This window comes from Entelurus aequoreus, linkage group LG12 (assembly GCF_033978785.1).
Source record: "Entelurus aequoreus isolate RoL-2023_Sb linkage group LG12, RoL_Eaeq_v1.1, whole genome shotgun sequence".
In the NCBI taxonomy this organism is placed as follows: Eukaryota; Metazoa; Chordata; class Actinopteri; order Syngnathiformes; family Syngnathidae; genus Entelurus; species Entelurus aequoreus.
This window is the reverse complement of record NC_084742.1, coordinates 39,587,389-39,611,011: the sequence shown is the minus strand read 5'-3', so window position 1 is coordinate 39,611,011 and position 23,623 is coordinate 39,587,389. Positions and strand designations below refer to the sequence as shown.

The following is a 23,623-nucleotide window of genomic DNA, read 5'->3' as shown; positions in this document are numbered from 1 at the left end:
GTGTGTGTTGTATGTGTGTGTGTGTGCGTGTGTGTATATATATATATATATATATATATATATATATATATATATATATATATATATATATATATATATATATATATATATATATATATATATATATATATATATATATATATATATATATATATATATATATATATATATATTTATATATATATACATGTATATAGTAAATACAGTATATAGTACAGGCCAACCGTTTGGACACACATCATTTCAATGTGTTTTCTTTATTTTCATGACTATTTACATTGTAGATTGTCACTGAAGGCATCAAAACTATGACACCTGTGAAGTGAAAACCCTTTTAGGTGACTACCTCTTGAAGCTCATCGAGAGAATGCCAAGAGTGTGCAAAACAGTAATCAGAGCAAAGGGTGGCTATTTTGAAGAAACTACAATATAAAACATGTTTTCAGTTATTTCACCTTTTTTTGTAAAGTACATAACTACACAGGTGTTCATTCATAGTTGTTATGCCTTAAGTGACAATCTACAATGTAAATAGTCATGAAAATAAAGAAAACGCATTGAATGAAAAGGTGTGTCCAAACATTGTGTGTGTGTGTGTGTGTATATTGTGTGTGTAAATATATATATATATATATATATATATATATATATATATATATATATATATATATATATATATATATATATATATATATATATATATATATATATATATATATATATATATATATATATATATATATGTATGTATATGTAAATATATACACACACACACACACAAAAGTCTGTCAGTTGTGTTTGGGTTGCATACCTTCAGAGGTCTTCCAGCCCTTCCAAAGCTCCTCCACAGTTATGTGCTGGTCCTCACGATGCAGGTTGCTGTGCTTGTTGGTGTGATGCTGCTTCATGTCTTCTATTATAAACTGGAAAGCAGAGACATGAGTATAAATATAGCACCTGTCTCTTAGTGTTATACTTTATCATCAATATTATGTAAGTGTGTGCTGTCTGGCTGATCATACGCTCACACCAAACACACACGCAGTTCATTTCTCTCATCATTCTTCCTTTTAGGGAAAAAAGAGCACTTCCACCTATATATGTCCTAACTTTAGGGCTGTTCTCCTTTGGAAATCTCAGATCGTCATGCCCCTGTAGAGTCAAGTCAAAGCCAAAGCTAAGAAATGCCCTTAATTGTTCTTCACAGCAAATCACAGTAAGTGGGGCAGTATCCACTTTAAATGCACTGTAATATTTACAAGGTACATTTTTTTATGTTTTTTTCCAATGTATTTCTGCCCTTGAAAAATCTAATAATTATTGGTAGGTAACTACAGTGGTACCTCAATTTTAGTTTTGAGAAAAGAGCTGTCTCTCGGCTAATTGCTATGCTTTAAGTTGTAAACAAAAATTAGAGTGACAAGCATCCATACCATAAGTTGGTGCAGCGAATGTCACAGTGAACCACGTAAAATCCAATCAAAACATCTGGTCTTTTGTCCAAAAAAGCAAATATACAATACAACTGTAGCATAACGTTGTTTTTCCAAGCATGGGAAGTGAGCATAAAGAACAGTGCTGAGAAGAAGTGGATGCCATTTGTTGAATTAAAAAAATAAATGAAAAACATGACTGAGCGTGAGGCTAACTTGGCGAAGCAGTTTGAGAATATCACTACTAGTCTGCACCAAATTGAAGCAGGATGAGTCTAATGCCAGCCAAAATTTTGGAAATATTATATTGTAGACGCAAAAACAGGTCAATTTTTCATGTTTTGAATAAATCAATGTTTTTTGTGGAGCTTTTCATGAACCAGCCATCCTGCTGATGTGGGTTGCAACCAAAATGAAACTCCAAATTTGAAAAATGCACATGTATTACAAAAATAGAATTTGGCTATTTATTTATTTTTATCTTCAAAATTTTGCAGCAAAAACAGAACTCCAAATGTGTATTTGCAAAAACAGACCAATCCTATATGGTACCTTCCTGGCCCTAAAAATGAGTGAAAACAGATCTTTTTTTTCCCCCAGACGAATGCTTATTCCATCACTGTAATTAATTAAAAATATATATATATATATTTTGGGTGATCCCTGGACAAGGTTTGCATTGACCACTGCATCACAAGACAACAACAGCAGAGTAAACACACGATTCAGTTTGTCATTGGAGAGAGTAGTGGCTATACACCAGACCTGGGCATTCTGCGGCCCGCGGGCCGCATCCGGCCCTTTGTGCGTCCCTGTCCGGCCCGCGTGAGGCCAATTATAAATTACAAAATACATTTTAAAAAGTATCTATGTCGAGTGTGCAATACAACAGTGCTGCTTTTGTTTTGAAAATCGTTATTTGTATTACTTCCGTGTGGACGTATGCGTGTGCGTGATTGTGAGTGAATGTGAACAGCTGCAATCATTAATAACAAAATAAAGTTGAAAAAACATCTATGTCGTGCGCGCAATACAACTGTGCTGCTTTTATTTTGAAAAGTATTATTTATGGGCGTGTGTCCGTGTGTAACCTGTGAGTGAAGGTGCACATGCAGCGACAAGTGATGCACGGTTTACACCCGAGACGCTAAAAAGAGAAAAGATGATGAAGAATGGCGTGTTTCCAACAAGACATGGACTGCCATGCAACGTTCCTTCTAAGGTGCGTGCCTGCGCAATTGCGCACTGCTCAAGCGTCTGCTGCGCGCAGCAAATATATGCCCCGCACCAAATCAAATCCCATCTGAATTCTAAACAAAATAAACATATTTATTCTATGTAATTTTGCAATGCAACTTTGAGTGACAGTGACAACAAGCGGCCCTAACGGTGTTCGTCAACACCGTTCAATTGAACACCGTTCAATTATTGTAACGTCTATCCAGATGCTTCGAGGCCAGGAATTATATCGATCACTTTATTGAGCAAAACTGTTTATATTCGGACATAACCACACCAAAAACATAAGTAAAACACTTCTATCTCGAAAAACTAGTCATTTTCTGCCGTACAAACCAGGCCAAAACCAATTTGTCATCTGTCACCAACACGCATAGCACTAAACCACTGGTGCGTTTATGGCCAACAAAAAGTCGGACAACTCAAACACCACACAAAGTTACACTATGACTCCTCAGTCATACGTGTGCTTATTTTACTGTCATTTATTATTAATGTTAATTTATTTATATTAGTCATGGAATGCTGTTACACACACTACGTTGAAGTATTACTATTATTATTAATTATTATTATTATAATTATTATGTATCTTACGGTATATATCAAAAATAATATTGAGCAAAATTTAATTGAAATATTGTCGATGTGGCCCCCCAGCAGTGCTCGGGTTGCTCATGCGGCCCCCGGTAAAAATTAATTGCCCACCCCTGCTATACACGTATCCTGTACGTTATGTACACCGACAATAGGCAGGATTTTTTCCACCGCACTGTGTTGACCTTTCTTGCTCACGGACCGCTCAGATTTATCAGAACGGCGTCTCTTTTTGCGGCCAGTACTCATTGTTGATGCTTTAATTTAGTTACAATCACGGCAAAACAGACATGAAGCGAGCAAACGTGAGCGCTGTTGTTGGATGACGTCATCAAATTTAGATGCACCGATTGGTCTGATGTATTTATTTGTCTGTGCCACCAAGAGAGCATGGTGCTCGTCAGTTTCTGAAGTAAAAAAATAAATATTCAACAGTGAAATGCGAAAGATAAGTCATTTTTGCGGAAAATGTGATATTACCTCCTGGTCGAGATTGGTGTAAACTCAGTGGTGTGCCATCAGGGCCAGCAAGGCCTTCTCTGCTGGCCAAACATAACCAGAAATCATGATCACAATTAAAGATAAAAGTAATTTTTAATTTACTTTCCCTAAATATCTAAGAGTATTCATATTCACTTCATGTCATATTATGCTCCTTCCAGTGCTGTTGTTTTTGGTTAGAGTTTGTATCCAATCAGAATTCAGATAGCTTATGTTGCCATGCTGTACCAAATCTGCCCGGGGCCTTCAGAATCAACAATGCGGGCGTCTGTGCACTGTAAGTGACCGGGCACATACAGTTAATAGATAATTGCGATAGCCAATCAGATCACGAGTTGTTGTCAGTAAGGCCTTCTAGCTGGCTTCACGTTGAACGTGACATTTACGCCTCCTGTGATTGGATACTCACTGGCTTGAGCCACGGCAGTGCTATGCATTTCAGCAGAGCCACAGCCGGGACCGTTAGCGGATGAATTTAATATAGCTAATTTTTTAACCCACAATCGCCTAAGCTCTTTTAATGTTGCTTTTAATTATGTAATGTCAGATGCAGTGGATCATGATTATAAATAAATAAAAGGTAATTAATTTGAATCTACTTTCCATAAATATAAAAAAGTATTTATCATATTCTCTTCATTTCCTTGTTTTTACGTTAAAGCTAGCTTGTTGCCAGCGCCAGAGATCTTCTAAGTCAATATTAGCGGCGTAAACAAACAGAGGACATTCAGTTGATAGACTGTTGCGATAGCCAATCAGATCACAGGTTGTTGACAGTAGCCTATCTAGGTAGCCTTACGTTAAACGTGACTGTAATTGGATGCTTGTCATTCCCAAGTGAGTATTCAATCACAAGTGTTAATTTGCGAATGCAGGAAGCCATACCCGACGAGCAGATAAATCACCGGTACTCACTTTTTTAACTCACAAAGAAAGAGAGCAAATTGTTGATTAAGTGGAAGATATATATTTGCAAGGCCATTTTCAAGATGGATATTCAATGTTTCCCATAAACTGCCAAGATACCTGTGGCGGTGGGGGCGTGGACACCATGACATCATCGAGTAATTTGCATAATTTACTACAATGATATGATTTTCTCTAAAAAGGCTCAAAAAAAGTATACTTACTAATTAATAATAACAGTTTTGTTTTAAACGTCCATCCATCCATCCATCCATCCATTTTACAATATAATTACAACACTTTATGTACATATTTATATACAGATTTGAACAATAAGTTATTCACTGAAATATATTTATTAATTGCGGTTCTTACAAAAAATATATCTTATAAAAATATAAAAGCTAAAATGTCTCTTAAAGCTCTGCCCCTTTAATTAGTGCATACTAAATAATTTAACTTTGGCCCACTACTACAACCATATTATTTACCAGCAACATAAAGTGAAACAGAGGCAGAGGTGTCCTGCCACAGTCAGTAACAAATAAACAGAAAACAGTAGTGGTGGTAGATAGACACAAAGCTTCATCAAACATCTGATCCACTGAACTAAGAGCTCCAAAAATCTTGATCCTACACTTCTCTTTTGTAAAGTAAATCTGAACAGCCGATATGGGCATCTACATCAACTATATGATTTGCCTGAGAAGCTGGACAGGACAAAAAAAAAAAATTACAAAAAAAATAAAACCTTTTTTGTGGCGGCCTTAATTCTTTCGTGGCGGGCCGCCACAAATAAATGAATGTGTGAGAAACACTGATATTTAAAGAGAAACTACATGTTTCTTAAACTGCCAATACATTTTAAGTGTTGAGAAAAGTATCTGACTTAAGCTAAAGACTTCTTCTATTTGTTTGATATTGTCATTACTGCCACAAGTGGTGAAAAGTGTATTACAACTAATTACCGCTGTGGCCAAAACAGACTAGAGCTGAGAAACAGATATTTTTGGTGGCTCTCTAGGGGACGCTTGCGATGGTTGGTTAGGAAACGTATCTGTAGAAGTCCACTCTCTGTAGTAAATGCTGGACGTTCTTATTACAATACTTAAAACTACTGTATTTGTTAGTACTACATTCTATTGTATTGCTTATTAAACAGTATTTCTTATCAAAAAAATTTTTGTTTTTTTTAAAGGTTACATGTTAAAACTGTTCTGTTTTGGGGGGTGAGGCACCAATTGAATTGATTTGTTGATTTGAGATACAAGTCTTTTGTGCTAAGAGCACTATTACAGAACCAGCTCGTAAATTGACGTAGTACTGTACTTTTAAATCTTAATTTTCCCGATCACGGCTAATCAGGGCGACTAGCCCCCCCTAAGGTGCAGTGGTATTTATTTATCTAAGTGGCGCACAAATGTAAATTTAATTTATTTGATTGTCTCCTTATCTGCCCTACTTCCCAGCCATGCCGCCCAAAAAGGGCAGAAAAAGCATTCATGGTGTATAAAAACATCCATTCATCTATTTTCTTTACAGCTTATCCTTAATGAAAAACATGTACAACAATAAAAATAACTGCACTTTGCTGGGTGATGTCAAAAAGCTGGACGATGTCAAACTGCAAGTCTAGTCGATAGCCCCGACTGAATAATAGTCAAATGACACGGTGACGTCTGTAAAGAAGGGATCAGACGTGAGACTATAAATAAGCATCAAAAGGTTTGGCTAACAGACGGCAAGAGTTTGATCACGACTTGAAAAGCTTCAGGGTGGCAAAGTACGTCTTTGGAGAGGTTTTTATGGCATCTTAATAAGTAAAGTCAACTTGAAATGCTGCTAAAATTGTATTGTCCTGTAAATGAACACGTTAATGACACCCGCCTTGGAATTTAGCGAGGGTATTTCTGATATGTCGCATACAAGTTGGAAATGTTCCAATATTTTGGACAGGCCGTCAGTTAAAAGATGTCCTGGCATGGCTTCATAAGTGTGTCTAATAAAGTGTCTGTGACTGAGAATGCCTTTAGTGTAGGTCGTGCGGGGAAACAAGTGTGATGTCCGGTTGGCAGCAGTTTTTGGGATGAGAAAAGTGCCAGAGGAATCTAATCTAAATGGGTGTAGGGTGTCAGCGGGAGGTGGTAGACGGCTCTACCGGTAATCATAAACCACCACACCCAGACAGTTTTTTCTTTAAACACAGTCATAATGGAGTTTGTGTATAAAGAAGGAAGTCATCTACGTTGCTTTTTGTCTGGCCCAGGTCGGATGGCACGCGTCCTTCAAGCTTGGCAGGACTTTGCATTCCCGTTCCAAAGGAGTTGCCACCTTAAGGGTGGTGTGTGTTTAACTGTCGATGCACCAGTGAGTCAACAGTGTTTCCAACCAACAAGCTTTTTTTGTACACAGAATAAAAGCAAATTACTTTAAATATTGCCAGTAATTGTAAAAAGTCTTAAGGTCCTGCAATATATCTGTTGTATTAGCAGGACAAAAACTCCCGCAAAGGACTGGAAGAATGCAACATAGTTCCTTAAAAACCTAAAGAACCCATGCTATAGTATATATATTTTTTCAATTGAATGTTGTCAGAGGTCCCACAATTGAATTATTGATTTTATGTATAAGGGTCCAACATTTTGTCTGATACAGAGTTTAAAAGTGTTTAATTATCAGCTTTTTAGTAAACCCTACTGGGAACTCACCATTTTGTGTGTGTGTCTCCGTGAAGCGGAGTGTGTTTATAGGAATTTTCGACAAGTGCATTGGTGAGGTCACACACTGATGTTGGTCGAAAAGGCCTGGCTCTCAGTCTCCGTTCTAATTTATCCCAAAAGTGTTCTATCGGGTTCAGGTCAGGACTCCGTGCAGGCCAGTCAAGTTCATCCACACCAGACTCTGTCATCCATGTCTTTATGGACCTTGCACTGGAGCAGAGTCATGTTGGAAGAGGAAGGGGCACGCTCCAAACTGTTCCCACTAGGTTGGGAGCATGGAATTGTCCAAAATGTTTTGGTATCCTGGAGCATTCAAAGTTCCTTTCACTAAGCCCAACTCCTGAAAAACAACCCCACACCATAATTCCTCGTCCACCAAATTTCACACTCGGCACAATGCAGTCCAAAATGTACCTTTTTCCGTGAAGCACATTCAGTTAGAATACAAATGCATGGGAAACAAAATGTATTTTAGCTATTTTACTTAACAACGGAATAAAGATCTTTCTTAACCGTCTGGAGGAATTAAAGTTTAATGATTTTCCCCAGACGGGATATAAAATAAAATAAAAACATTACATGTTTGGTATTTTTGCTTGGAGCTTAAGTTTATTGAGAGATTTGAGCAAAGAAAGTAAAAAACAGTATTAATCCAAAATGTTTTTATGCCCCTTGAAAAATGAAGGAATTGTATGTCTTGTTTTGCTTTGGGATATTGCGGAATAACTGCCAGTGTATCCTACACCTGTGAAAAAAGTGGACATTGAAATTCTAAAAATTTACCATGAAAAAAAAAACCCTCTTAATCAAAAAATTACGGCCAAAAATACAGAACAAAAGTACTGAAAGGACAAAAAAGCTAGCCTGTGGGTTAAAATGAATTGTTTAATTTTAACTTAACAGAATAAAATTAGATATATTTCTAAACAGACTTCTGTCCTACTTATTAACGTAAAGCAAAATACATTTAGGGCCTAATTTACTAAGATCAAAATACCACGAGCTAAATAGCGTGAGATATCTATAAAATAGTGTGTACTATTAGTGGGCGTCTTGCGTGTGATTTCGCCACGGAGACAATCGATCATTTACCTCACATTCATACTTGTCGCCTTTTGCTGTTTTCAGACATGCAGCACACACGTACCATTTTTGGGGGCATTTTAGAATTGATTGATTGATTGAAACTCGTATTAGTAGATTGTACAGTACAGTACCGGTACATATTCCGTACAATTGACCACTAAATGGTAACACCCAATAAGTTTTTCAACTTGTTTAAGTCGGGGTCCACGTAAATCAATTCATGGAAGCAGTCCTGTGATGCATATACATTGAAAACACTATTTGTTGCGCACTGATGGGAGAGGCCGCGGCACTAACTGAGAATGTGAAGAAGAATAGGCAAGAAAATGCATATAAAAAAATATAAAAAATTCACATTGGAGATATGTTGATGCCTGTTCTGTATGAAAAACCGAACATTATTGAAAAAACATCAGCAGACACCAAAACGCATCAACTGAATGTGTTTTAATCAGCCCCTTGAGTCATCAAGTAGCTATAAAATTGTAAAATTATATTGGTGATTAGATGATATTCATCCATCCATACATTTTCTACCGCTTGTCCTTCTTGGTGTCAGACAGACAGCCATTCACACTCACATTCACACACGAGGGCCAAATTAGTGATAACAATCAGCCTAGAACCAAGTCATACCAAAGACTATAAAAATGGGACCCATTGGCACTCAGCATCAAGGGTTGGAATTGGGGGTTAAATCACCAAAATGATTCCCAAGCGTGGCCACCGCTGCTGCTCACTGCTCCCCTCACCTCCCAGGGGGTGAACAAGGGGATTAGTCAAATGCAGAGAGTAATTTCACCACACCTAGTGTGTGTGTGTGACCAACAGTGGTACTTTAACTATAACTTTAACTTTAACTATCCCCAAGTGCATGTCTTTGGAGGTGGGAGGAAGCTGGGTCTATTATTTGTCATTTTTAACGGTCAACTTATCCTGTAAAGCATACGTAGGATGAAGCTGCTGTGCAATCACTTTCTTTCTCACTAAATAAAGCCGCAAAATAGTGCTCGCAGTCGAGTTGTTTTATTGATAAATCAAATGGTGTGTGCAGCATAATTATATTTGACTCTTTTTCCTCCCAGTACTGTGGGCGTTCTGATGATTAACAGAGTATATTTTGCATATTCATGAAGACATACACCAGACCTGGGCAAATTGAGGTCCAGGGGCTTTCAATCTGGCCCGTCGGACATTCCCTAATAATTTTGTTAGATCTTTAAGATGGAAAATGTAGCTGCCATTAAGATGTGCAGTGATGTTTTCAAATGACCGTAAGTCTTGAACTATACAAAGTATTTGTATTATATACTAGTGACTATGGTAGTCTACGTCACAGCAGCTCAGACGAGGCACCAAGCAGTGTGGGTGGGGAGCATTTCCACAGAGTGTCTCCAGAGCGGCCAGCCTGAAATGGGGGTTTCAGGAACAGACGCGGAAGGAAATATGTGATATATCAGAACAGTGGTTCTTAACCTTGTTGGAGGTACCGAACCCCACCAGTTTGATATGCGCATTCACCCAACCCTCCTTTTTTTTTTCAAATTCAAGACAAAGTTATTATATGTTTTTGGTAACACTTTAGTATGGGGAACATATTCTAAGTAACAAAGACTTAATTTTGAGTTATTTGGTTAGGGTTAGGGTTCTGGTTAGGGCCAGGGTTAGAGGCTTAGGGTTATAATAAGGTCATGCCGAATAAGGCATTAATAAGTACTTAATAATGACTAGTTAAGAGCCAATATGTTACTAATTTGCATGTTAATAAGCAACTAATTAATGGTGAATATGTTCCCCATACTAAAGTGTTACCATGTTTTTTTTACTGATGCACAAAATGAACCGTGCATGAACATCACCTTGTTCAAACAACAAAACCAACACAGTGCATAAAATCACAACAAATTACACACCTGCAAATCAGTCTGACTTCTGCTGTTGCTGTATCCGTAATACGCCGATAGGGAGAAGTTTTTATTTACACGATGAGTCGGGTGTGTTTTGACCTCCGCCGAACCCCTGAGCCCGACTCACCGAACCCCTAGGGTTCGACCGAACCCAGGTTAAGAACCACTGTATCAGACTGTAGGTGGGTTTTTTTTAACCCTTCGCGGTCATATTTCGCTGTTTGTTGCATTTTTGTTGCATTTCGCTTGATTGTAAAATACGTCGATATTTTGTCATAATTCAGTGTTTTATCGTTCATAGAAAAAATTTTAATTACTTTTTGTTTTTAAGGCGGTCTATCAAAACGTTTTTAGCATTCAATCAGACATTATTGTGAGGTTTTGTATCGGTGTTCCTAAGAATAGATATACCAGCTCCCAGACACATTTTTTTCTGTAAATTTGGCCCCTGAGTCAAAAGAATTGCCCAGGCCTGACATACACGCTAAATAGATTGCGCTCCTTATCCTGCTCACTAAAGAGACACAATCCTCTGTGCACGTTTAGTAAGTCAGCTTTGCGTCTGCTATCAAGTTTGCACATGTTTTAGGACACACAAACATTTAGTAGATCAGGCCCTTAGTTTAGTGTTTATTACACACCAGTTGCATCTTAGTTGTAGCTTTCATTACCAAATTTGAAGGTGTTGAAATCGCCATGTAAAATGGCATCTCTTTGGCAAATCTAATGTAAATTAGCATAAATCCATCCATCCATTTTCTACCGCTTGACCCTCTTGGGGTCGCGGAGGTGCTGGAGCCTATCCCAGCAGCATTTGGCCAAAAGGCGGGGTATACCCTAAACAAGTCACCACCTCATCGCAGATAGACAACATTCACACTCACATCCAATCAACCTATCCATCAAGTAGCATATTTTGAAAAGTGGAGCCTTATTGTACTTTTGAGCGCCTTCTTTTGACTTTGTTGGCATGGAACATTGTAGCATTACCTAAAGGCAGTCAGACTGTGTCCGCTTAATGAACAGTTGGCTACTTATTTCCCGGCCAAGTGCTTGGGTCGGTGCCGAGGCTGCAATCGGAGGTGACGTCACGTCACGTGCAACAAAGTTATCGAAATGTGGCACTGTTCGATTTTACGTTTAACGGTACCCGGCCTTTGGTCAGTGCTTATAAAAGTACCGAATTTGGTACCCATCCCTAATAACAAGGCTAACACGGAGTGGGACTAAAAGACACAATATTAACATAGCTAAGTGAGTTTAGCAGTGCTAAAATTTGAACAGCAACGCCACACTCGGTTAGTCTATTAGGTTAAGAAAAACTAAATGATTAAAATTTACCGCTCACAATCTAGCTGACCGAAGGGTAGTTACTACATAGTTTAGAACATGTAGCAAAGCCTGCTTTTTTATTAAGTTGTGGTGAGCTTATAAAGCCAGGTCAGAGGCAGCATCGGGTACGTGAGGAAGGAGTTTTTTCCCTTCATGATGTCATGAAAAGCTGCAACTTTAAAAGCAAAAAGTTTTTCCGTCAAAAGTGGAGCAGGTTTCTCATAAACAGGCTCTAAGGAAACATTACTGTTGGAAAATCATTAAAATGTCATTTTTTTCATAACAGGGGGATTTGAACTTTATACATAACATTCCCTCAGATTTGCATAAGAATGCTTTGGCATGCTTTGTGTGAACAAGCCACATTGTTTCATGAGTTTATTTGGAATTAGAGTCACGAGGTTCATGTAAATTCACAGCAGCCGGTTTTAAACACACAAGCAATGTGACCACGGTCTTGAGTCTAGTCCTTGTTATATAACGTGCTCGCCGTAGCTTGAAGTATCAGCTTCCAAAAGTTGAGGGAATGTACACGTTTTAAGCAACTTGTTAGCTAAATACTAGAGGGGGCCTTCTTATGTCAACAATTTTTTTTTAACTTAAAGATGGCATGGACACCCTCATAAATAACGGGTATATATAGGGCTGTGAATCTTTGGGTGTCCCACGATTTGATTGAATATCGATTCTTGGGGTCACGATTCGATTCAAAATTGATTTTTTTTCAATTCAACACGATTCTTGATTCAAAAAAGATTTTTTTCCCGATTCAAAACTATTCTCTATTCATTCAATACATAGGATTTCAGCAGAGTAGAGTAGTAGATTTTTGTAAAAATCTTTTATAATTGTAAAGGACAATGTTTTATCAACTGATTGCAATAATGTCAATTTGTTTTAACTATTAAATGAACTAAAAATATGACTTATTTTATCTTTGTGAAAATATTGGACACAGTGTGTTGTCAAGCTTGTGAGATGCGATGCAAGTGTAAGCCACTGTGACACTATTCTTTTTTTTCTTTTTTTTTATAAATGTCTAATGATAATGTCAATGAGGGATTTTTAATCACTGCTATGTTGAAATTGTAACTAATATTGATACTGTTGTAACTAATATTGATACTGTTGTTGATAATATTCATTTTTGTTTCACTACTTTTGGTTTGTTCTGTGTCGTGTTTGTGTCTCCTCTCAATTGCTCTGTTTATTGCAGTTATGAGTGTTGCTGGGTCGGGTTTGGTTTTGAAATTGGATTACATTATTATGGTATTGCTGTGTATTGTTTTGTTGGATTGATTAATAAAAATAAAAAATAAAAATATATATATATATTTTTTTTTAAATAAAAAAAAATTAAAAATTGATTTTTTTTAAATGAGAATCGATTCTGAATCGCACAACGTGAGAATCGCAATTCAAATTTGAATCGATTTTTTCCCACACCCCTAGTATATAGCAACCATAACCATGCAACAAAGCCATAGGCTATAATGTGTGCAAATAATGTGTCATTGTTCAAATAACATGAGAAGGACCTGCAGAAGGATTTCAAATAAGCACTGCGTGACATATGTCCCGAGGCGACACCTGTATTGTAGGAGTTGATGTAAGCAGGCAAATCCAAAAGACATATTTGCGGAACTCACCTCCACACTCTCGTTCACCTCGATGCCACCGTCGTTGTCGTCATCCAGTTGCTTGTGGATGTTCCGCAGTGAAACCAGACTGAAGCGGTCGGCCTCGCTGATGCACGGAGGTACGACAATGAGGCAGGGGTCTACAAGGGCACAGAAGTGGGTTAAAGGGGATCTTTGAGGAATTTCGTCTTTTCTGACTTATGTGTGTCAAAGCATCAAATAATACGAGTCATGTATGCAGTTTTGGATGCCTCTGAATGCTGTGTTTTGCAGTCTTTTTTCACCTGTGGGGAATCAAAGATGTGGGTGGTGGTTTCATTTGTAATCTGGGAAGGCCTCCAGAAACATTTTGCAGACACATGCAGAAAGTCTGTTATAAATGTGACAGTCGTGCCAAATGTACACCAAAGCATATCAAATACATATCGAGACCACAAGGTAACATTTAAAGATGGAGGTTGAGTGAAAATTGTATTTCAGTGGATCCATTTTTTATGTCGTCCAAAAAAAGCAACATACCTTGCAGACGACTGTCCAAATGCAACAGAGCCAAGCATAAACACAACACCTCCATTGTGGGAACATGCGAGTGTGTTCCAGTGAATCCATGTTTAGCGGGGATGTAAAACTAAGGCTGCAGCTAACGATTATTTTTCTATCGATTAATCTATAGATTATTTTTTCGATTAATCGGTTAATCTATAGATTATTTTTTCGATTCATCTATAGATTATTTTTCCTTTTACCGATAATTTTTTTATTCAAAATGAAAATGAAAAAATAAATGTAGGCAAGTTTTTTCAAAAGGCATGGCTTTTATTTACAAAAAAAAAGAAGTATGGCCACTCAGTCAACATTGACAACAACACGACAAAATATTCTGTAACAATGTAAACATTTGAAACTTTTAACATTTAACAAAATTAAAAGTAGCTTATTTGCTTTTTAATGTGCAAATATAAAAGTAAACATCCAGTGCAAATCGTAATATTCTGCAATAGTATAAGCATTTCAAAAGTAAAAGTATTGCTTATTTTGCTTTAAAATGTGCAAAAATAAAGATAAACATCCAATACAAAAAAGTGCAAAACGAAATATTCTGTAACAACAGTGTAAACATTTCAACAAAAGTGAAAGTATTGCTTATTTGCTAAAATGTGCAAAAATAAAGATAAACATCCAATACAAAAAAGTGCCAATCTAAATATTCTGGAGCACTAATTATTTCTTTTAAAATGTGCAAAATAAACATCCAGTCCAACACAGTACACAATAACCAATTCTACTCATTCCAGTGAGTGACTAACAGTTGTAATGAAGAAAGGTTAGCATGTCTACATGCTCTGGTTCTTTTCTTGTTTACAATATTCCCAGCAGCTGAAAATAGGCGCTCAGAAGGGGTCGATGTGGCTGGAACTGAGAGCTAATTACCGGTAGCCTTCACCTCAAGCCAGGACTGCGAGTGAGCTGAGCTCCAGTTTATATTCCTAGAAGGTCAACGGGCTCATAGTAGGGATGTGCGTATCGATCCTGTGGTATCGATATATCGATACTCACACGCTACTCATTTGGCATCACTTTTCTGAAAAAAGTATCGATATAAACCAAAAAACGGCGTGTGGGGGGTGCAAGCATCACTTTCAGATGTTTTTGATGACTTACTTAACTTACTATGTGCTGGGACACCCCTGTACCTGGCAGAGTATAGAGCTGGCCCAGTCACGTGACAGGAGACAGCAAATGAGCGTCGTCAACGTGCAACACACACACAGCCAGCCGACAGCGATGCAGCCAGGCATATCCAGTGTTGTCCAATTGTTGACTTAAAACAGGCATTGTTTTTTGTTTTTTTAGTAATGTTTACTGAATGTTTTTGTTTAAATGATTATCCTAAATTCAAATAATTTCCACACGGGGGAATTTAATGTTAGTTGAAAATTGCTTGAGTATTTAAAACAAGATAAGAAAGAGATACAATTTGGAGATTCTTCATCTTTGCTTTACAGTTTTATTTTTTTCCAAGAAAATCTTGAAATATATGATTGAATGTGATTTTGGTTTTAATCTGTAACATCATTTCTTACATTTCGAAAACATTAGCCTATTTCATATTTCATTAATTGCTAATTATATCACAAACTTTAAAAAATAACTGCAGCTTGTTGCGATTCAGATTTGACAGTTAATTGGAAAGCCCTAATATCTAATTATTATTATATATAACATATAATTATTATTATATATAATATTTAATTTATTTTCATATTTATGTTATTTATTTTAATTTTACTTTTATTATATATTGACTATAATAAATGTGGTATAAATGGTCTGTATTTGTCTTGTGATTTGTCTTAAATAATAACAATAGTAATAATATTTTTGACTGACAAAAATTGCCAATAAGAAATTAATGGTATCGATGAAAAGGCAAGATAAAGTATCGGTATCGTATCGAATCCTAAAAGTGTGGTATCGCCCATCCCTAGCTCATAGTGATGTTACTAGTAGTTGACTGGGAGGTGTTTATTATCATTTGGGGAGAGTCCGCTGCCTGATGCTCACCTGCTAAACACCTATTTGCTCCAAGCTGAAGCGCTGACTACATGCGCTCTGAATACACACTGCTGATTGGCTGGTAACGTTTTGAATACGCACTGCTGATTGGCTGATAACGCTATGTAGAACGCTTTGTGTGTACCAATCAGATGGTTGTGTGGGTGGGACAATGCTGCGTGCTGAGACAGAGGCAGCCGCAGAGGGAGCGAAGCAGCTTGTTAACACTTTAGCAGCTAAAGTTAGCTTTAGCTTAGAAACTCGTTCGGTACACCCCCGTACCGAACCGAAAGCCCCGTACCGAAACGGTTCAATACAAAACACGTACCGTTACACCCCTAGCAGATACAAATGACACATTCATGTTTTTGTGTAATGATGACAACGTATACTCGCGCGGACGATTGACTAGTTGATGGTTTTCTTTTCAAATGTTCGTTCATAGCCGTTGTGCTGTATGATAGGCCATTTACGCTCGACACAGTGTGCATACAACAACATTATTAGGCCGTGTATTGAAATACTCCCACACTTTTGACCACTTTTGGCGTGATTTTTTCCCCCTCGCTCGCCATGCTTTGCGCTCCGCCATGACGGTAGTGTGACGTAAATATGCGACGCGTCGACGCACAAAAACGGCGTCGACGTATTTACGTAACCGATGACGTCGACTACGTCGACGCGTCGTTTCAGCTTTATGTAAAACGCACTGGCCAAATATGAGCGCTTTGTCAAAATCCGGCATATCGGTGTCCACCGGCTTCATCATCGGTATGCTAAAGGAAGATCTCTTCAACTGTGCGTAGCTCGCGATTCAGTCGCTTTTATTTTGTAACGGGAAGGTTTGGGTTTTTTGGGGGATTGTATGCTCTCTTGAGTTTGCATTAGCGTACCTCCTCTTGCCTGCAGGGGAACACCACACCCATCACTCACAATGCTACGCAAATTTATATTACTATTTCGCTTACGCTTGTCTTTGCTGATGAGCTACGAGAGTCCTCTTTCGGAACAAATATGGTCTTCGTCTAATAAAGAGAGCCGCAAAAAAGTCAAACTAAATCCACCAGCGCAGCGTCCAGTAGTGTCGCTTGTCCATCTCATCTCCGTGGAAAGTCTGGCACACTTTTTTTTGCTGTTTTTATGTTGGCTCTGTTTGCGCAAGGATTAATAAGCAAATGGAGACATCCCATTGGACTCACGCTAAGTTTGGACAAAGGCAACACCAGTAGAACTGGAGATATTGAAACCACGACGATGTAATTGCTTGCCCGACAGCAACGGAAGCTGTAACACAATGAGGTTCTTTCACATGATATTACATAATGTATGATACTGTCTGTGTGTTGCTGTGGTTTGCATGGCAGGACCATTTGAAGCAGTGTTTCTACAATGGCCTCCAGTTGACAGCGGGTCTTCCAGTTTTAGCCTCTTTATTCATGCTATAAACCACACACAGGCCCCCAGCTAGGTAGAAGTAGACTGAAATTAATTAACAGGCTCACCAGGAAATATGACAAAGTGAGCATAGTCCTTGGGTTTACTGTGAATACTTTAACCCAGGGCTGTCCAAACTTTTTCCAGCAAGGGCCGCATCCAGAAAAGTTGAAGGCTCTCTGGGCCACTTTGTACTTTTTTTTTGTACATTCAAGACCCGAAAACCTCTTACATGCCAGTTATTATTAGTTTTTTTTTATTTTGCATGATTTCCTGTCCGGCGCTCTTATTTTTTGTTCCACGTCCTTTTTCACGACCTCAACGTTGTACCTTTACACTTCATGCGTCTCTTTTCCGTTTGTGCACCTGCCTTTGTCTGGTAAAGAAGACTTGTTTACTGCACTTGCCTATCGTCTCTGCATCCCGGAGTGCCTAACGTAACAAAAACTAATACAATGTAGTTGAATCAATTATTCTTATTACTATTCTTTATCAATATTAGTATGATTATTACATTATAAGGCTTAGCACACTCAAAATCTTACCATTACTATTGTTTTCTGCACTTGCTTGCCGTCCCTGCATCCCGGAGTGCATACATAAAACGAAACGTAACAAAAAAATAGTACAATGTAGTTCAATCAATTATTCATCTTATAATTAGTCTTTATCAATACTTATTATTATTAATATTTTGCTTTCGCAAACTCAAAATCTTACCATATCTTGCAAGCGATGTGTACATATGTTCATCAAACACCTTGTAAAGACGCACAGGTCAACAGCAATTTTGGTTTTCAGGTCCCATTTTGGGGGAATTTGGTTTGGTTCCATTTTTCCTAAGCACAAATTGTATTTTGTCGGTGTCGCGGGCCAATTAAAAACAAGCTACGGGCCGCAAATGGCCCCCGGGCCACACTTTGGACACCCCTGCTTTATCCAATGAGGATCAATAATATCCTTAAAGGGGAACAAGAGCACATATATTTTTCTCTGTTTTTTTAATTCTAAATATTAAATAAATGTGATCAAAAGTCAGCTTACAATGGAGCGTATGGGTGTCGTTCTATTCTACCTATAAAAGCCCCTTAAAAAACGTCCTAACACGATCATTAAGGTTTTATATAAATGTTGTAAGTGGGCAGCACGGTGGATCAGGGGTTAGTGCATGTGCCTCACAATATGAAGGTCCTGAGTTCAATCCCGGGCTCAGGCTCATTTTGTGTGGAGTTTGCATGTTCTCCCGGTGACTGCGTGGGTTCCCTCCGAGTACTCCGGCTTCCTCCCACTTCCAAAGACATGCACCTGAGGATAGGTTGATTGGCAACACTAAATTGGCCCTAGTGTGTGAATGTGAGTGTGAATGTTGTCTGTCTATCTGTGTTGGCCCTGCGACGAGGTGGTGCCTTGTCCAGGGTGTACCCTGCCTACCGACCGAATGCAGCTGAGATAGGCTCTGGCACCCCCCGTGACCCCGAAGAGGACAAGCGGTAGAAAATGGATGGATAAATGCTGTAAGTATACATGTAATGTAGTAACGGGCACATTTATAATAACATTTAATATTTACGTATTTTGCTCATTTTAAGCATACGCGGCACAATAATTTCAAAAACATCACAACTACATCACTGATTGTTACGCACTGCAGATTTCATGAGAGCCAACAAACATAAAACATCACTTACTGTACAATGTCTGTTCTCATTAGGATGCTTACTGGTAGAATCTTGTTATATTCCCTTTTAGATGAAGAATGACTCATAATCCTTGCGAAGAAAAGGGGGGTGGAACCAAGCGTCTTTTCATGTCGTTCTCGCCATTTTCAGGTTTGGATTGGCCGTCAAAGTGGACCTACATGTCACATTACATCCTCATCCTTCTATAATCAAGGTGAGATGCATGATTTATGATCTACAATAAACTTACAGGGAGCAAAGAACCGAGAAAGCAGCTGACCACTCGATGATCACGGCGCCGCTATAGTTTGTCTGCGTTAGCGCTTACAATAACAATATCACTAAAACTTGGTTAATATTCAATTCACACAATGTAAATTGAGTATTGTTGGTGGTTTTTGGATGGTTATTTATTGGATTTTATGGGCAAAATAGTGGAGCTCCCATTGGCTCCACTGTAAGCGGACATTTACTTATTTTTATTTATTTAATATTTAAAATGCTTTTTTTTTTTTAATTCATCAGTCATGTCTTTAATAATGATTGTGAACGATGTGCAGTTCTCCTTTAACACTATAGATCAGTGATATTTTAGTTTGGTCATAATTATCTAAATATATGGTGGACCTACATGATAAAATGTATATTTACATTTTAATAATAGAACAGAAAATAGTTGTTATTGAACATAATAGTTAAATTATATTTTTTCTAAGTTATGTACTCCAAATTGCAAACAGTTCTTGTATACAACTTTGTGTATGTAAATAATGTAATACTGTATTATAGCAGATCTCATTACATTCTAAAGGTTAAGATTTGAATGTCAAATGCTTGAACATTAATGTTTTTATGTTCCATTACCATTATTTCCTGTTAAATAAATACAATTATTTTAATACAAGTGTACGCACAGCGCATAATTTCACTTCACACAAATATGTTGCACCTTGCTCAACCCAGCTCATTCGCTTATTAAAATGGTGGACGATCTGCTCTGTTGCATACTCCACTTCATTGAATGCATGTTCAGTATTTAACAAAAAAAAAATCTGAGGCTTTAATTAGTCTCTTAGTCTCAATTGATTTTGAAATAATGTGATGCACCATATTCAGATTTCTTGAAATGCATTTGTATATCCAATCCAATCCACTTTATTTAAATAGCACATTTAAACAACAAAAATGTTTCCAAAGTGCTGCACAACAATATTCAAAAATGATCCTTAGCTCCACCAATGACTGAATAAAAACAAAAAATAAATCAATATAAAACCAATATAAAAAAAATATAAAAATAAATATGATTAAAAACTATTTTAAAGGGTAAAACCAATTAAAACAGTAAATAAATATGCCAAGTTATGCAGTGTCGATGTATTACATTGTACAGTAATTGTAATAACCCTAATGAAAGTGGTATCAATGACAACTTGAAAGATGCGTTATGCTTTATATTTTACTTGACAAATTTACTGTAATTTTAGTCAACTAAAATGTTGAAGAATTTAGTCGACTAAAACTAAATAAATATTTTATTCAGCTAAAAAAATTTAGCTGAATAAAATATGTCTAACACTAAAATACATAATTGTCAAAAGCCTGACTAAAGCTAAATTAAAAACTAAAACTCAAAATTAACTTTATGAATGAGCTTTTTGCAGTTTTTGGAGTTAAGTGTTAGTCAACAACTAAATGAATGAATACTTTTGTTCTCCATAGTACTTAGGGGGAGAGTCTAAAAAGTGCAGTCCCCTAGAGGAGACATAATAGAAGATAGTTAGTAGTAGTACATCTGGAGTGTTTACAGCAGGTCATTTAACTCGCGGCCCACATCCGGCCCGCCAAAACTTTTCATTTGGCCCGCCAAACATCACCCAAATAGGCTTCATGAAACCATTTAAACTAGTGTTGCTCGTGTGTGGATGTACTGCCAGATTTTCTGACACCCCTTTGGAGACAGTTTATGGTAGAGAAATTAACTTTCAATTCACGTGCAACAGCTATGGTGGACATTCCTGCAGTCAGGATGTCAACTGCTCGCTCCCTCAAAACTTGCGACATCTGTGGCATTGTGCTGTGTGATAAAACTGCACATTTCAGAGTGGCCTTTTATTGTGGGCAGACTAAGGCACACCTCTGCAATAATCATACCGTTTATTCAGCATTTTGATATGCCACACCTGTGAGGTGGGATGGATTATCTTGGCAAAGAAGAAATGCTCACTAACACAGTTTTAGATGGATTTGTGAACAATATTTGAGAGAAATAGGTATTTTGTGTATATAGTAAAAGTTTTAGATCTCTGAGTTCAACTCATGAAAAATGGGAGCAAAAACAAAAGTGTTGTTTATATTTTTGTTCAGTGTATGTAGTCGTGTGAATGTATTGACACTAAACTTTCTATTTTATTCATGTAAAATACACAATGGACGCTATATTTTTGTAATATTTATTTTATGTTTATATTTTCAGTCTTACAATCCTTATCAAAAAAGAAAATAAAGAAATAAAACTGAGGAAAAAAAATAATTCAAAATACGGAACATCAATCACCAACAAAACTTCTGGAGTTTCTATTTCTTCTATGGTTGTCCCGATACCGATATTTTCTATATTTTTCTAAATAAAGGGGACCACAAAAAATGATTGGTTTCATTTGAACAAAAAATCCATTCAGAACATGCATAGACTTCAGTCTTGCTTTTAAATGTTTTGATTTTTGAGGACGCTATAACGTAACTACAAAACGGAACTAAAGTAGTCTACCTGTGCTGCCCGGTCAGAATTAATCCCTAGGTGGTGCGTGCAGCGGTGTGTTGTTACAGCTTAGCAAAGCAGTGGAGAAAACGTAATGAAAATCCACAGTAAAGCCATGTTACTTGCATAAAATGGGTTAGTCCAAGTTCAACTATTTGTGGCTCCAGAACGATCGATTTTATGCATGGTCGAAGCCACTGGATGGAAACGTATGAAGTATTTAGGACCCGGATGTGGAGCCATCAAGGAGGGAAGCGTTTGTAAACATTGTAAACGGAAAGTATACGGAACGATAATGTAAAAGTCAAAAATCCTGGACAAGTCCATGTAAAAGGATGCTGAAACGCCACAAATACTTGCACAACTATACAAGGATCAACTTAAAGGGGAACTGCACTTATTCGGAATTTTGCCTATCATTCACAATCATTATGAGAGACAAGAACACACACCTTTTTTAAATTTGTATTTCTAAAGATGATAAAAAAACGCTGGGAAGATGCGGCTAATGGAAGTCACCGTTGTAGCCTTCGAAGCCCTCTAAAACAACTTCAAAACACTCTATCAATGTTTAGTATACAAGTATATGCAGTATATAATGTAGTAACAGACATGTTCATAACAATATGTAATATGCACAATATTTACTGTATTTTGGTCATTTAAATCATTGCCGGAACTAATTCCCCGTGGCATTTATTTCCGTTTCCATAGCAGCGCACTGCCGACTTCTGTGTCTCCCTACTTTCGGAAACAAAGGTGTGTGTGTCTTCTAATCATGGCAGATTCGGTAACAAACAACAAAGACAACTATTTTTGGACAAATGAGAATTCACAATCTTATCTTTTTGAATCTGAACATACGAAGGATGGACTACTGCTTGTAGAAGCCAGCACAAAGATAGAGTGAGACGTTGGAGCAGAAGGAAGCCGAGAGAGTGAGGTGTAAGTGACTCAAAGCTGCAAAATTTGGAATTTGAAGCCATGCTATTTCGACATAAATGGAGTGCTTACCCAAATAAACCAAAAAAAAACGTCCCTGGCCAGATGGACCAAACAGACAACTGAGTCAAACTTTATAATAATCAAGACGCACGCAGCACGTCATGCTTATATCATGACAAACAGCAAATGCTGTATGGTGAGTTGTGTACAAACAAAACAAAATGTGGGCTCAAACTTTACAGAGACTGTAATATCAGGGTTTTCCCTTGAATGTGGCACACCGCCATGGCATTTTTCTTACCGCCACACTTTGAAAATAAGGGCTTTTTTTGTACCTGAAAACTAATTAAAGTAATATAATATATTGTAGCCCCGAAAAGTTCGATACTATTTTTTACTTTCATTACCAATCTTAGGATAACAAACAACGGCACAATTTAAACAAATTTTACCTCCCATGAAAACACTTCTCCGTGAGTCTTCACTTCCCCGCCGGACACAAAACCACACTTTCTTATTCTCCGCCAATCACCTTTTTGTCACGGACGTTGTGTTTGTAAACATGGGTTAACTGACATCAAATTTAACCACACGAACATAAAACGTTAACATCAGCTGGTTGTTACAGTGTGAATTGGTGTATATATAGCCTAGTATTTGCACACTATTGACAAGTGATGCACCGAACACTCGACCACTGAAAAAAGACTTTGATCACCGAGAACCGCGCTACCGAAACCGGATGTGAACAAAACGCACGCCATTGTCTGGAGCGTTTGTCAGCATGTCTGCGATGTGGACATGATTTTTATACATTATATTTTGCAGATGGACCCGTGCGGACAGCCATCAACAAAATGTGCAAACATTAAAAGGACTGGCGGCTT

At 37.5% G+C, this 23,623-nt stretch overlaps 1 protein-coding gene across 3 annotated transcripts in view; it reads right to left on the bottom strand.

The window, feature by feature from the left end:
- Positions 1–23,623, bottom strand: part of stim2b (stromal interaction molecule 2b) — a 62,987-nt gene that overhangs the window by 15,668 nt on the left and 23,696 nt on the right. For 2 of the 3 annotated variants that reach the window (XM_062065966.1, XM_062065967.1), the window contains exons 2-3: positions 13,371–13,501; positions 812–923 (exon numbers count right to left, since the gene is read on the bottom strand). In XM_062065966.1, the coding sequence (XP_061921950.1) occupies positions 812–923; positions 13,371–13,501 (243 nt within the window). Of the gene's footprint in view, positions 1–811; positions 924–13,370; positions 13,502–19,039; positions 19,124–23,623 lie in introns of those variants that run through there. The other variant, XM_062065969.1, reaches the window with a different exon arrangement.